The 15,514-nt window shown below is 43.3% G+C and overlaps 1 protein-coding gene across 1 annotated transcript in view; it reads left to right on the top strand.

The window, feature by feature from the left end:
- The first annotated feature begins 456 nt into the window (after positions 1-456).
- UBE2E3 (ubiquitin conjugating enzyme E2 E3) overlaps positions 457-15,514 on the top strand; it is a 59,937-nt gene continuing 44,879 nt past the window's right edge. Inside the window, exons 1-3 of the mRNA XM_050900252.1 lie at positions 457-616; positions 1,830-2,032; positions 4,199-4,249. Of these exons, the coding sequence (XP_050756209.1) occupies positions 1,839-2,032; positions 4,199-4,249 (245 nt within the window). The 5' untranslated portion in view covers positions 457-616; positions 1,830-1,838. The remainder of the gene's footprint in view (positions 617-1,829; positions 2,033-4,198; positions 4,250-15,514) is intronic.

Raw genomic sequence — 15,514 nt, 5'->3', positions numbered from 1 at the left:
CGGGCCGGGCCGGGCCGGGCCGGGCCGGGCCGGGCCGGGCCGGGCCAAGCGGCCGTCGAGGGCCACCCCCCCCCCCGCGCGCCGCCGCTTTGTCCTTGCCCGGCCCGGAGCACGCGCGCCCTCGGCCGCGGCGGGAGAGCGCCTGCGCGCGCTCGGCCCGGAGGGGGGCGCGCTCCGGCGGCCGCCGGGCGGGAGCGAGCGCCCCCTCTCCCCTCCCCCCGCTCGCCGGGAGCTCCGCCGGCGGCGCGGCGGCGGCCGCAGGCGCGGCGGCGGGCGGGGGCGGGAGGCCCGGGGCGGCCGGCGCCCCCTCCCCCGCCCCCGCCCCCGCCGGCGCGCGCCCGCCGCCCCCCGCCCCGGCCCCCCGGCCCGCCGCGGGAGCCCGCGCCGCAGAGCGGGGCCCGCCAGCGCCACCCGCCGGCCGCGGGGCCGCACCGCGCCTCCCCCCGTCCCCCCCTGCTCCGGCTCTCAATGTTCCACACTGCCCGGCCACAGAGCCGCCGCCGCCGCCGTATAGCCCCCCGGCCGCCTCCGTCCCCTCCTCGGGCGCCGCGGGCCCGGCCCGGCCCCCCGCCATCCCGCCCCTCCGACCCAGCAGCGGGACAGGACGCCGGCGAAGGTAAGGGAGAGGCGGGCGAGGCGGCTGCCGCGGCGGCTGGGCGAGCGCGGTGGGGGGAGGCGGGGAGGAGGCGGGGGGGCTGGTAGAGGAGCTTTGTTCTTGTTTTCGGCGCTCGCTGCCTGGCGGCGGCCGGGGGCGCGGAGCCGGCCTGAGTTCACGCCTCACTTGGTGCACACGCACGGTGCGGTGCGGGGCCGGGCGAGCCGCCGCCGCCCGCCGCGCCGAGCCGCGCCGCGCCGAGCCGCGCCGCGCCGGGCTCTCCCCACAAAGCGCGGCCGGGCGGGCGGGCGGCCGCCTCCAGCCCTGCCGCAGCTCCCCGCCGCGCTCCTCCTCGGCCCCCCCCGGCCGCCGGGGCAGCCCCCTCCTCCCCCCCTCCCCGATCGGCGGAAAAATGTCGGTCTGCCTGGTGGAGCTGCGCGGGGAGCGGCGGCGGGGAGAGCTGTGCAGAAGGTGCAGTTTGAATTATGCTTCTTCCCCCTCCGGCAGCTCTGTGGTGGCCAAATGCAGTTCTCGCTGCTGGCCATGTAAATAACCGGGGCTGCTGCTGCCCGAGTTGCTTTAAATGCATCTTGGGGTTTTTCCCTTTCAAAAAAAAAAAAAACAACAAACCACCACCACCACCAAAAAAACCTCTCGTACCCCCGCCCCCCTCCCCCCCCCCCCCCCCCCCAGCCCAGCCCTTTAAATGCACAGAGCAAGTGTACATTTCCATCTGAAATCAACCCAAGTGTTATTGGCAATATATTTTCTCGGAGAGAGGGGGAGAGGGGGGATCTGGCGTTTGGACCCAATAAAATGCTCTGCTCCAGTGTAAATATTTACAGGGTATTAGTGACTTTTTAAAAAAACATTTTCAGTGAGGTCTGTTATTTACAATGTGTCATAAGTTATTAATGTTCATTGCCTAAGTACCCTACTAAATCTGTCTCATGCCTTAGAACAAAGTCGACAATCGGCATATTGTTTAAAGTATGAAAAAAATGCGAGTGGGCTTAAAAATTGGAAATATCTGTATTTTCAGAAGTGTAAATATTGCTTTGTAGCTGTCAAACTGCAGCCCTTGGGGACGAGACAAAGAGGTATATTTTGGTTAATTTCTCAGTGAAACGGATTTGTCACCGATTCAAGTGTTCTCTGGAACTTGGGGAATGGCAAGAGAGAGTCCTGCCTGTTGTGTTAACTCTGCCTCATTTCTTCTCCTTCCCCAAAAAAGTTCCCCACGATGTCCAGCGATAGGCAGAGGTCAGACGATGAAAGTCCAAGTACCAGCAGCGGTAGTTCAGATGCCGATCAGAGGGATCCACCTGCACCTGAACCCGAAGAGCAAGAAGAACGAAAACCCTCTGCCACCCAGCAGAAGAAGAACACCAAACTATCCAGCAAAACTACTGCTAAGCTATCTACTAGTGCTAAAAGGTAAAGGGGACAGTAAAACATTCCCTAGTATTTTTGCACAGTATTTTGAGTCACGGTACTTGCATTGCACTTTTCAAGGCAGAGGGGTTCTTCTTGTAAAGCTATGTGGAAAAGAGTGAAGTACCAACTTTTGTAGTACAGGGGCCTGCCAGGCAGTATCTTCATTAATCCAAGTCTTATTGGGGTAATAATTACACAGACTTGTCATACGTCTTTTGAAGTGTTGTTTGAGAACTTGGTAACTTACAGGCTGGCTGGGGGAGCACCTAAATACGTTTCGTATTTGCAAAAATGCGCGCGAGAGCGTCAGCTTCGGCTATCTTTTTCAGAGTTAGGTTTCCATGCCTGATTGGTATAGGGTGGAGTCCTCCTGGTGTATTTTATTATGGTCTGTAGACTGATGACAAGCAATGCTCTTTTTAATTAAAGAAGACACAAAACCCCAACGGCTTCTCTGGGCCTTATGACTAGCTTTTAATGTCAGTGCACGGGAGAGGCTTACACAGCTTGAAGTAATGGGTTCATTCTGCAGTTCTTTCAGGAGAAACTTAGGTGAGTTTTCTCCCTTAGGACCTGCAGATTCAAACCATGGGATTCTACAGGTAGCCTCTACCTTTAAATATCAAAATCTTCAGAAACCTTGTTTAGTTATATCTGTTGCATTTTTATTTGCATATAAAGTTACTGGCAGTCCAGCTCTCAAGACATGGACTCTGATAATTTTCTGTAAGTTCAGCTGTGTGAAATAAGCAAACTCTAAATCCCTTGATTCCAGCGGTCTTTGGAGATGAAACATAACTTTCCAGTCCTTTCCCTGGGGTTGCTTTTCTTTACAAACATTTACAAATACCCTATAGCAAGAAGAGCTGTAGAGTAGCCATAGTAGCTTCAAGTTTTGCTTATTCAGCGTGAATGCTGTAGTTCTAACTTCTAGGAACACTTTAGTAATTTTGTATTGGACTTAAATTCAGTAAATACTTTTTGAAATGTGTTAAAATTGCTGCAGAGTATGACTGGGTGGCGTTGATGACTTTTGAGCTTGTTAAAGAAACCCTTTGAAATAGGACTGGCTAAAGAAAGAAAAGTTCTGGAACTACTATGTAGGCTTTGTAATTTGTTATTACTTATCTTTTTTGAAAAGCCTGAGATGCAGGCTTTCGAGACTGAGTTTTCCCCTCTTGCCTTTATTTCACTTCATTGTTGCAAGTTTAATTCTGTACATCTCAAATAGTTCAGTAGTCTGACTGAACTTATTGGTACTAATGCAGGGGCGTGCAGAGCAGCTTCTGTTAGCTCATATTTTAACACTTACTATTCACGTGAAATTCACAGTCTTGCTTGTATGGGTCCTCTTCTGAAGGGAAGTCTTATTTGATATTTTTAAGAGGAATTTACCATGCGTGTTTTGAAATTACACCTCTTATGTACCTGAATAAACTATTAAATTGACAAAAAGTTTTTGGTATTCCTCTTCTGGATCTTAACACCTTGGGAATGGTTGTAATAGAGTAAACCTAAGCACAGATTATTTCAAGTTATTATATCACTTTTTATCATGTGAATACAGCTACTGTATAAGGTTGGGGAAGGAAAGGCAGCAGAAGGTGTGGAGAGAAGCAAAGTTGATCCAGAGAGATTATTCCAGTAACAGAGACAGCCTGGCAGATCTGCAAATCCACTTTTTAAACACCCTGCAAAGTAGTAGGTAAAATGTTGTGAAAAGAGCGTGTCTGCTGCCAGCGCGGTTCACTTCTTCAGCCTCAGCCACAGGTCTGTAGCGCTGGTTTAAAGTCATTGTCAAATCTGCCTGTGCAGCCCCCCCTCTGCCTCATTTGCATATTAGCTTGAAAAGAAAATCTCTCTGGTAAAAAGTGCTCGGATGTGAAAAAGAGTTACTTTTCTGAATACTTGTGGGAAATTTCTACCCAACTCAGTTGTAAGTGTTCTATTTACATACAGTGTGGAGCAGGAAAAAAGCTGCAAAGTTTCTCAGCTGTGGGATTTGGGTTATGCCTCTGAGAACAAAGAGGAAGCAGCCATGTTAGCATTACTGAAGGCAAAGCCAATCTTGCATTTAACTGCATGGTGGTAGAGGGCAGTGTAATTCCCTGATTTATTCTATAGACTATCTCAAATGCTTTGTGTCTGTTCTCATTTCACCAACAGAATCCAGAAGGAGCTAGCTGAAATAACCCTTGATCCTCCTCCTAACTGCAGGTATGTAGCGGCTTCTTAAATTGTGAACGGTGATAGGAGATTAATGTACTCAGGCTAACAAATGGGAAACTTAGTGTTTACGACCGGTGACTGTTAGACAAAAATTGCATACAGCAGATTGAACAAGCATAGGGAATGTTTGATATTCAGGTTTGCTATTTTGTCTGCATGTTGGAGGCATAGTCATTAGTGATTGATGTACGTGGTAAAGTGTGTTTAGTTTGTTTTTCGTAGCTGGTCACTGCCTTTGTGAAACATTAATTATATGAACTTCAGAATACACTGAAGCTTTGAACTTAATGTCTGCATGTAGTTTGAACTGGCTTTTTGAGTGCCAGGTTTATAGAGTTATCACTTCATTCTGAAGTAAACGTAAAGAACCATATGTGATTTTTATATGCTTTCTCTTAGTATGTTGCTTAACAGTTAGATAAACTGATTTAAACTGTCCTTTAAATTTATGTGTCTGTTGGTCAAAGTTGTAGTCTCTTGACAGAGAATATTTTTAAGGAAGTTCCCAACTCGGGAGGTACTTTGTTAGGTTTTAGAAAATGAAATTGTAAGCTTGGAAGATTGAGTGATTTAGTCTTAGCTAAAGTGACGGTAACTGGAGCACTTGATCTGTAGGAAAGTTAAATAGTAGCATAGCCAGCTAATTTCTTTAAATCTTTTGCATGTTTTACTTTTGTTTAAAGGATGCATAAAAATTCTCATTAGCTGTGAGCATCCAGTGTTCAGATTTGCAGTAAAGCTATGTTTGAATAATGTTGCTTTCATTTGATGCATCTCAGTAAGATTTCCGACTGCAAGGTATCTTCAGATTAATAGCTCATGTGTAACAGCGAGCCATTTAAAAAATGCTGGAAGTGCTTTCTGATTTTATGTTGGAATTGTTTCGCTTTTTGAATAGTTGGAAAGGTTTGGTGCAGGTCTTGCAAATTCAGTAAAATGTGAGTTGTTCTATCTGACTAGTCTGTGAGAGCAGGGACTAACCAGAACTGTGTTTTGTTGAATTTGTGGTAAAGGTGTCTTACCCTGAGGACTGTGCTGTAGATTGCCTATGGCAGTCTGATGTATTTGCATGCAGAGTCAGTGGCTCTCCCTCTTCAATAGAGGCAAGCTCTGTCGAGAGAGCAAATGTCTGTTGGGTTTGGGGTTTTGGGGGGGGGGGTTGTTTTGTTTTGTTTTTAAATAACTGTTTTAAATAACTTTTAATAAATTACTGGGATCTAGTTCTGTATTGGTCATGCACTTCATACTTGGACCCTCAAAGGGGGCGTGGTAGGAGAGAAAGTATGTAAATGAAATAGAACACCAACACTTTGCCTTATAGTTGCTAAAAAGATAATTGTAGCAGTTTCGGGTACAGGAAGTTACAGCTTGGCTTTTAGAAAGAGAAGCCTCCCCCCTCACACTCTCCCATACCATCTGATATTTAGCTCCTTGGGAAAGCATGTTCCTCTTGTATTAGCACAAGAGTATTGCAGAGAGTTTTTCTTGTGAGCTGGTACTACCAGATGCCCAGGAATGCTGTTGAGAATGATGAAAACCCCCCAGTGTGTCTAAAATTATTCAAGTTTCTCTCCTACATAGCGTAGGGGAAATGATTATTTTTTTGCCAGCAAGGAAGCCAGTGCTTCTGTTCTCATAAGTATTTTTTAAGAGGAATTTAACCCTTTTACTCAATAGCAACTGTATGATGAGTGCATTTTTACCTTTTGCAAAATAAAAAAATATTTACAAGAGATATTGGCTTCTGTAACAGAAATTCTGGGTTTTCAGGATGAACAGTTTGAACAGAGTTTCAGTGCCCGAAGGATTACCGTTACATTGGAATTGACTTGTTAGAAGGAGCCTTTATGGTATCAGGAGGTAAATGCAGCTGTGTGTTATGTGCAGAGCAGTTGAAGCTTGTAACGTGCTTTCTTATAGGGTGTAGCAGCACAGATTAGGCAACAGACTGACACAGCAGGCATATGACACCTCTTCATTGCTCATCATGCAACAAGCAGCAGAATGCTACTTGTTACAGTTCTTGTAAAAGAAAAAGAATTTGTAAAAAAACATTTAAAAGCCTGTGTAATTTGGGCATATTCACATGTGCTTTAAAAATAAAAACCCTTGTGTCATAAGTTCTTCGAAAGAGATTTCTTCATGCAAAGTTGTTTCTCCTCCAGTTCTAGAGCACACCCTTATCATTTGCAGTCCACATGTTGCAGACTTCACAAGAACACAACTTCCAGCCGATGGTCTTGGACGTTGATAGTCCTTCTGGTTACTCAGTTACATAAGTGATAAAAAATTAGCAATTTTTTAAATATGGTAATGGCACATATGAAACGTTAAATGTTACTTTAATAGGATACAGTACAAATACTGAAGAGTATGTTGAACTCTCCCATATCGTGTTAAACACTGATGGATGCTGCCACTTCTCACCTGCCAGTGTAACTGCACATGGAGTCGCTCCATTGGAGTGATCTGAGGCTGATTTAGCTACTTTAAAATGACACTGACTGGTTGCACTGTGATTCTCATGCAAAAGAGGTGTAGGTTTCCTCAGCAGTTAAATTTCCCACAGTCACATCTACTGCTATAACATCTGTTTTATAAAAATGCAGAGCCCCAAGAGAGCACCGTTCCTGGGTGTGCTGAGCAGGTCTGGGCTGCGCATTAACTTCTATTTTAGGCACTGGGTTAGCAGAATGACAGGCACAGTAAAAATGTCTAAATAGCAGTTTTTTGCTTGCTTGTCTCAACAGTAGGGATTGATTTCTGATTCTGTTAATTGGACAATGAACTGTTAGAAAAATCGTGTTGTCATGCATCACGTTGTCATGTTTGTGAACAGTGAATACGAACTGCATCTTGGGGGTACCAAGTATAAAACTTAATAACTTTATGCTGACCGTTTTAATCTTTAACATACAGTATTACTCTAAATTCTTGTGATTTTGGTGTGATTTCCAAGAAAGATAGAACATTGAAAGCAATAAAATTAGATTTGGTCTTAAGACACTAAAGATGTTGGAGGGAAATTAAGTACTGCTTTCTCCTCATGTTTTCTCCTGTCCAACAGAAGAGCCTGAAATGAGTCAGTTACTGTCCCACATACACTGTAGCACTAGGACAGATAGGTAAACCGAGGACACAGGTATCTGATCCTGTTTTTTCGTGCTTTTGCTGGCTTAACTCAAAGCTGTGCTACTTGGTGCAGTGCGCTGTATTTAATTTCTTTTGTGCTTTTAATAGCATAAAGCAAAGCTAAAAAGGTCTTGGCCCTATTGCTCCTAGGCAGCTCAATTTCAAACCATGGCCAAGCGCTTATACATACTTCAAGGTATGGAAGTGTGCCAAACCCCACCGTTATACATTCTCAGGAAAATGCTGCAGAGATCTTGCACGTAATGCATGGTAAATCTGGGCTGCAGAGATGCTCTTAAATAGGTTTGACATATCTGGAATAACTATTTTCAGTTCATGGCATAAAACTGTTTAGATCAGAGGTCACCGCTCTGTAGTTAAGGTTATATCTGAGGCTGCTGTTTGGACCTGCTGAACTTGGAGGCTGCAGCTCAGGTGGAGCAGGGCACAGCCGGCTCCGACGCTCATTTTACTTCCTGGATTTTAGGGCTGGCACGAGCGAGGCCGCTCCCAGGGGTACCGTGATTTATAGCAGCTTCCTTTAGCTGTTCCTGGCTGCCCTGCTGATCCACAATAGCAAAAATATGTACCCCCTGTCTTCTTTCCTCACTCCTCATTTCCATCCCAAAATTAATCATTGTTCATCTTCATGGGAAAGTTTTTGAAGTTCAACCCAGTATTAAGTAAATTTAGTAACACCCATGCCAGCTTAGTTTGTAGTTTACAACCCATTTTACAACAAATCCAGTTTCGTATAAACTTTGTAGGAAATGAAAGCAAACACCAAAATCAGTGTACCCACTCAGAGCTTAATTCATGTGGTTTAAAAACAGGTGAGTTAAGGTAGTGCATCTTTCCCATGCAAGTGGGAGAATTTAAGCATTTTGTAGTCTGTTCTGTCAGTTCACTTTAATCTCTTCTCTTTGTTAAATTAAAGATCAGACATCTGAAAGCAAGTGGTTAAAAACAAAAAAAAAAGAAGAAAGGCCAGACAAAATGCGTGCCTTAGAGCACTGGTCAGAGAGACAACTTTCCTCCTTCGTAGCTGCTGGGAAATGGGAATTCTTACCAAGGGAGAGCTGCTTGGATCATCGCAAAGGCTCCCTGCTCTGTCTCATCCTCCAGCTAGTGAGTGCCTGACCTGATCGGTCTGTTGAAAAGATTTTCCTTAATAGGGATTACTATCTCGATTACTATTTATTTTCAGGCCTTGTATGCTAATATATACTAATGTGATTTCTTGAGCAATACTACAAAAGGTAGCAGTTGAAGATTTTGCTGTTTGTAGCCTCTCTTAGGCTTGCAAGTAGGTTGATAATTTATGAGTAGTTCATTTTAATATTACTTATTTTAAAATAACATTCCAAAGTATGTGTAGTGAGCACAATGGGAGCAAGACATGTAGGGGTTTTGTTTTAATAGAGGATTCTTCTGCTTCCTAAGGACTGCATTTGTCCCTTTCATTACTGCCACATCTTGGGCTAATTCTACACTGCAGAGTGTTGCCAACCCAACCCCACGGTCTGGAGTTTGACACAAAGAAAAATGCCTGCAAACCCCTGGCAGACGAATGCTATTACTGGTTTAGTTATGGACCCATGAATCCAGATGTTTGTAACTGTCTCACTGTGGTTATTACCCCATCAGTGGGGAAGCATTGCAGTATGTATTTAAAGCAATATTGTGAAGGTACTCTTCAGACCAGCAATTTAAGCTCTTTCAATTGAGCTGTCTGAAACAATGAGGAGCAATGAACAATTGTGCTGGTGGTGCAGGCTCTTCCACATGCAGAGGTAGCGCTGGATTTGAGCTAACACAGCCTTATGTTAGCGAGGAAGGTGCCGCAGCTAAGCTGGTAGAAGCCTTCCTTTTGTTAACATACTCTATCTACAGTAAGGTTATAGGCAAATGTTTACTCTGCAAACAGTTGTGCCTGTTGAAGATGTTACTGCACAGCTGTGGTTTGCTCCAGTTCTGCCATGGAGGTGACTACTCCAGTCAGTAAGTGAAGCAGGTTCATGTGATTACTCCATAGTGCTCCCCAGGGAGGGGGAAAAAAAAAAAAGAAAAAAAAATTCATCCAAGTTTGCTTAAACGGTTTAAATAGGTGATTCAAACGAACTCTGCTGGATTTTTCCTCCCTCCCTTCAGAGTAGGCATTGTTCACACAAAGCATTTTGTCAGACACACCAGGATATGAATAAGTCAATCCATTCCTTTGTCTCTCAAATGTAGTAAGTTTCCATCTCTCCTTTGTCAAAGCCAGGTGTTAGTTCTGTTGCTTTTTTGAAATCAGTAGGAGGAAGAATATTCTGAATGCAGTCAAATATCAGGCCCTTATACAGTAGCACAAACGTGCGCCCAAGTCTTCACGTGTACTTTTTTTTTTTTACAGTCAAGCTGTTGACTTTTCAGATCAATGGCAGTCCCCCAGTTTTGTGTTTATTCTGCTAATTTCTTGGGCAAACGTCTTCATATTGCTAAATATTGAGTCTCACTGAGAAAAAAAGATGTCAGTTTTGCTTGTTTTCACCTCTGCAGTGAAAACCCCAACTGTGAACACTAAATAGTTCCCTATAGAAGGAGAAGTTGATTAAGGTATGTAAGAGACAGTATATTAGGAATATGTGCAAAAATGCCTGTGCTGAAGCTGAATAAGCAAAATTTAAAAAACATCACCCAAACTCTACTTGATAATGTATCTTCTGATAGTTACATTATACTTTTTATTGTCTCTCCCTGCCCAGCACTTTCTCACCACCGAGTGCAATAAATGCGTGCTACAAGAAAAGAAAGCTGAAGTTTGCAGAATGGTTCTGAGAACACAAACCCACACGATTATTTCTAACACTTCCTTCCCTATACAGAAGGTTGCAGTTGCAGTTACAAAAATACAATGAAGCGTTCACAACTCCTGTAAGAATATGTTTGAAGTAGCTCTCAAGTGAATATTGAAATACTACTTTTTAGTATTGTCCAGCTCTGAACGTAGTCCTGTGGTTCCTTCTAACTCAATTCCTTCATTGTTAGTTGCTGAACGTAAATCAGTGGCTCACAGTGATTTAAAGATATGTTTATCTAGTGATAGCCTCGATTTATCTAGAATTATTTCTGCTAAGCATTTTCTTCCATTTTCTTTCTTCCCTCCCTCTTTCTTATCAGAAGAGTATAGTCTAGGTCAGAGCAGGAAGGAGTGGTATAATTTAGCACAGCAATCACAAGTCTGGTATTTTTGTATTTCTGTCCATTTGTAGTAACAGCCTGATTCTGCCATCTTTACGTGTGCAGAGTGGCTTTTACCTTATTTGCCAGTAGTCAGTGAAACTGCTTAAGGAGTAGGGATGAAACAAATTTAGAAAGGCATTTCAGTAAAATATTTAAGTGTTAAGTAGAGCTAGAGTGCACTGTTATTTAACATGCTTTTATTAAAAAAAAAGCAATAGTGGAAGATTGTGTAACTCCTGAATGTTTTGAATTGTGAGAATATTTAAATCACTTTCTTTTCAGTTGAGAGTAGATGACAGATCCACTAACTGAAAATGTCTCAAGGTTTTTTTTTTTTCCCCCTGTGCTAGTATCGACCTCTTGCAAGCTGTAAACCAAGGTTTTTTACCAACCCCCACACAGTGAATTTCTCATGCAAGTAATCTCAGTGGCATAATTAAGACAGGGTTATGCAACACAAATCAACATATCTACTCACGGGAGTAAGTTTTCATGCCTGCAGATTTGCAGGTTAGGCACTTGTGTAAGCAGTGTCCACAGTGCTGTCGTACACGCTCTTAAATGTCTGTGTGTTGGTCAAAAGGTCGTATAAATCTTTCACCAGTTGTCATTAGCATTACTGTCAAAATGAAAAAAAAAAAATCATGGCTGTCTATCTACTCTAGAGTTGTAGAAATGGTTCAAACACTTTTCACTCAGCTACTGGAGTTAGAGAACTGACCCTCATTATGTCAAAGTTTTATCTGGAAACAATAGAAGAGCCTGAGCCAGACCAGGTTTTTAAACAATTCTTTAAGCATTGCTGTGCAAAAATTTGGAAAAAACGCAAAGTAATGTGTCCTTAGACTTAAGGACAAATCTGCTTTTCAAATATCCATTTGTGTAACTGTACAAAGGCCCTTCAGGCTCTGTGATAAAACTGATTAAAATACGCCATGTATATATATATATATTTCTTTTTACACTCGAACTGGTGTTGCTCACCACTGCCAGCCTGTCATATTTAGTTTGTGATAAACAGTATGTATGGCAAGGTCCTAGCACACTGAATGCTTCCATCAGACTGATTTGTCTGTGTGTATCAGTTACTCTTCTTTGATTTGATCTTTACTTTTACAGACTTGGGACACCTAATTTTAATTTAAATTAACGAAGTGCAAATATAAGAGAATCAGCTAAGCTACATTAAACACTTTATTTAAAATGAGTTGACTATTTCATATAAAACTGATGTGTGGAGACTTCCTGGAGCTGGTGTAACTAGAATTTGCATAGATGTGGAACATTTTCAAAACAGGTAATACAAACATCATGAAAAATACTTTGAGCATGTTTTCTGAGTTCAGAGCTAAGTAGGCAGGAGCAAGGATATCCAGCTGCCACTAGGATAGGAGCATGCATACCATTAAGCTAGCCAGGAACTATGCTGTAACTTTTAATTGATGCCTTACTTTGAGCCAGTAACTGCTCGTGATAAACGAGTCCTAGCCTGCTTGCATTAATTTGGATTAATTTTCCCTGTGCAGAGGGTGCACTATACTGTTATCTAGTTCAGAACTGTGGCTGAAGCAGTTGTTAATTTTATAGCACTTACTGTAAAACAGACTGGCCAGATCTTTTAGGAACTCAGATACAAATTTAGTTGACAGTGTTGAAACTACTGTTGTAAGCATCACTTTCAGAAACAAATGAGGGGAGAGATTGCCTTGATGAAACACCACAGTGACCTGTAGTTACCAGTGGGTCACTTTTAGGTTGGAAGAATTTGTAGAGAGGGTCTGTAGAGGACCATCCTGCAGTCATTAGTAATTGATGTTTTCATTATTGACATGGATACTGAACTAGACCATATAAATATTGCATTTGCAGGTAACAGCGGGGAGGAAGGGATTGTTGGCACAATGGAGGACAGGACTAGAATGCAAAGTGACGTGGGCAAATATAGGAAGTGACCTTAAAAATAGCATGTAATTTAATAATGAGAACTGCAAGGCACAGCACTTCAGTAGGCATAATCAGCTGCACAAATCCATGGGGGGAAAAAAGACTGGATGAGGAGCAGTTCTTCAGAAAAGGTGTAGCCACTCTGAGGATCATGTGCTTTCCAGGAATCAACGATACGAGGCCACAGCAAGAGAAGTAAATAGAACAGCCGTCACAATAGGGGGATGTATTTAAAAAAAGAAGTGTTGGAGACATGGTATATAAAGCCAACCCATTCAGTTCAGCGCTAGTAAAGGCCGGCTGGAGTATCTTATTCAGTTTTGAGCCCAACACTGCAAAGTGACATGGGCTAGCTGGAAAGAATACAGATTAGAGGAAAGAAAGAAAGAAAGAGAGAAAGAATAATCTTCGCATATAGAAGAAAGTTGCTGAAAGGAAATAAGGCAATTGTTGCTAGTCCTGTCTGGTGGTTGTGGAGAGCAACTTAAATTACCATAACGAAGACCTAATTTAGACATGAGGAGTACCTAGCTATACGGTATGCGTAAGGAGGTGGTGGATCTGCATCACCAGAGGTTTTTAAGAACAAAGTTTAGACAAATGACTGGCAGGAGCAGTTTAGATACAGCTGATTCTATCTTTAAGCAGGAAATGGACTAAGTGACCTCTTGAGGACCAGTTTGACCAAGCTATCTGTGATACGGGATTTAAACGACAATGTTAAAGGAAAGCTCATCAGGAACTGATTTTCCCTTCATTTACAAACTGTATTTTAATCAGGGTTTTGTAGTATAATCATCCTGGAAGGTACACAGGTTCTATGATTTCAAGCAACAACAGTAACAGCAATTATTAAAAAAGTCACTCGAGGTGCACAGGTTTTGTCCTGTTGTCAATTAAAAAAAGCAAATGTCTAGTAATTTTTCTGCTGATTTACTATTCTCCCTGCTGTCCCCCTGCCATTTTGGCTTTGTTTTCATTTTGGGTCCAATCCTACTTCCCTTGCAGAAAGCTGTCACGTTCTGCTAACTAGGAATAAGCTAGGCACATGTCATCAATTCTCCAGAGGTATATCACCTTTGTGAGAAACTAACAGCACTGGTTGTGCAGTAAGTCTTGATTTTTGATACTTCGTGTGCACTGTGCTTGGATTCTCTGCTTTTGTTCCACAGGCATGTAAGTACCTCTAACACTGAGATAAACAAAACCAAGGGACATTTTTCCCTGCTTCGTAGAGGCAGTTTGCAGTAGATATGCAAGCCCTAATGCATCTGTGCACAACACCCCAAATGTATCCAAGCACATCAGAAAACAGTTGTATAGCATACTGCCTCTGACCATGGATCCTATCTCTAAGCACCCTCTGGAGTCAGGGCTCAGAAGATTGCAGTGAAAATGTAAGCAGCCTGGCAGGTTTCCAGCTGATGAGTTAATGCTGCTATAAACTTCAGTAGTTCCTCTCTGAGGCATGCAGAAGGGTGCAGGCACTGGGAAGGTAGCCAACGAAGGCAAAGAGCAGACGGCAAAGCTAAAGGCCAGCCTCAAGGATTCACAACGCGATTGTCTTTGAGGTGGGTTCCTCCCTTGCCAGAAACCCTTCATGTAGCCTCAGTGGCAGGGCTGGAAATCAGTAAGCAAATTAAAGTACGCATTCACTGCGAAGCCAGCCTGACTTGTGGATACTTGATTAGCATCGCCTGAGCAAAGGTAGCTATGCCCAGCACACAAGCCACCCCATGACTGGATTAGCAGTACAGGGTGCTGCAGAAAGCTGGGGGTTCTCAGTCATGTCAGGTCAGTTCATTGAGCTTGAAGCTGCAGTGAGGCGGTTTAGGTTTGAACTCAGGTTATCACTTCATTCTGAAGCCTAGACATGGAAGTCACCAAAATGTTGAAGACACAGTAAATCAGTAGAGCATCAGCAGGTCAGATTCCATGGGACAAATGGAAAACAAACGGCAAGAGAAACATTGGTGTTTTCCTTTCTGTAAGGGAAGGTTAGCAGCAGAAAGCTATTTTTGTTTGCAGTTTAAGTAGAGCATTTAGACTGTAAATGCTTTGAGCAGAGCGAGTTTGGGGGGGGCGGAAGCGAGCATTACAATAGATTAGTAGCTATGTGATAGGAGATATGTTCAGCTGATGGTGATTCTTGCTGTGAAGCCGCAGCTATTGTAGCAGACAATGGACAGCCAGATTCCTCCCTTCACACTGGCACCTTTTCTAACAAACAAAGGACTTGTCTACTGTACAGTCACCACCTGGGGTACGGTCATACTTGAACTAGCTTTTGTCCTTCCCCGTGGTATCTTAACATCAGAAAACTCATCCAGGCTGGAAGATCCACGGGACAAGTGAAGTGGTGCAGGGGTGGTTAGTTGACATGGAGCTCTGTGTTATCATTGTACATCGGTGCTCCTCCTAACTTGTTCATAGATACCTAGGGCATATCTGTATCTACTTCATTAATATCGATGGCAGAAGTTGTAGTGGGACATTACAGCTGTAATGGGACATTACAGATTTAGCGACACCTCCCTCTACAGACACCTTAGGGACCCAGTGAACCAAACCCATTATGCCAAAGCCCAGTTTTGTGTTTAGAGTTTTGGACTTCAGCATCTTGGGGAAAGAAAAATGAGATTTGGTTTAATTTCTAGCCTATAAAGCAAAAGTAAAGAGAGGTCTTAAGAGACTAAAATCAACTTGTAATGAACGCTGTAACTAATGCTATTCCCATGGAAGCAAATTTAAGTGGTCTAAGTTAAACAGCACAACCTACTGCATATTAAGCACAGTCTGAGTGATTAAACAAACTTCTTATGCAAAAGGTAGAAATACTATACAACCTAAAATTCTACAAACGTGATTAAACAGTAATCAAATCTGAGAGAGTGATCTTCAGATGATAAACTAGTTGAAGCACAGTCTATGGCTGCAAAAGTGTTTGCTTGT

This window comes from Gymnogyps californianus, chromosome 7, assembly GCF_018139145.2.
Source record: "Gymnogyps californianus isolate 813 chromosome 7, ASM1813914v2, whole genome shotgun sequence".
Taxonomy (NCBI): domain Eukaryota; kingdom Metazoa; phylum Chordata; class Aves; order Accipitriformes; family Cathartidae; genus Gymnogyps; species Gymnogyps californianus.
Note: the sequence above shows the minus strand (reverse complement) of the source record. Positions and strands in the feature narration are given on the sequence as shown.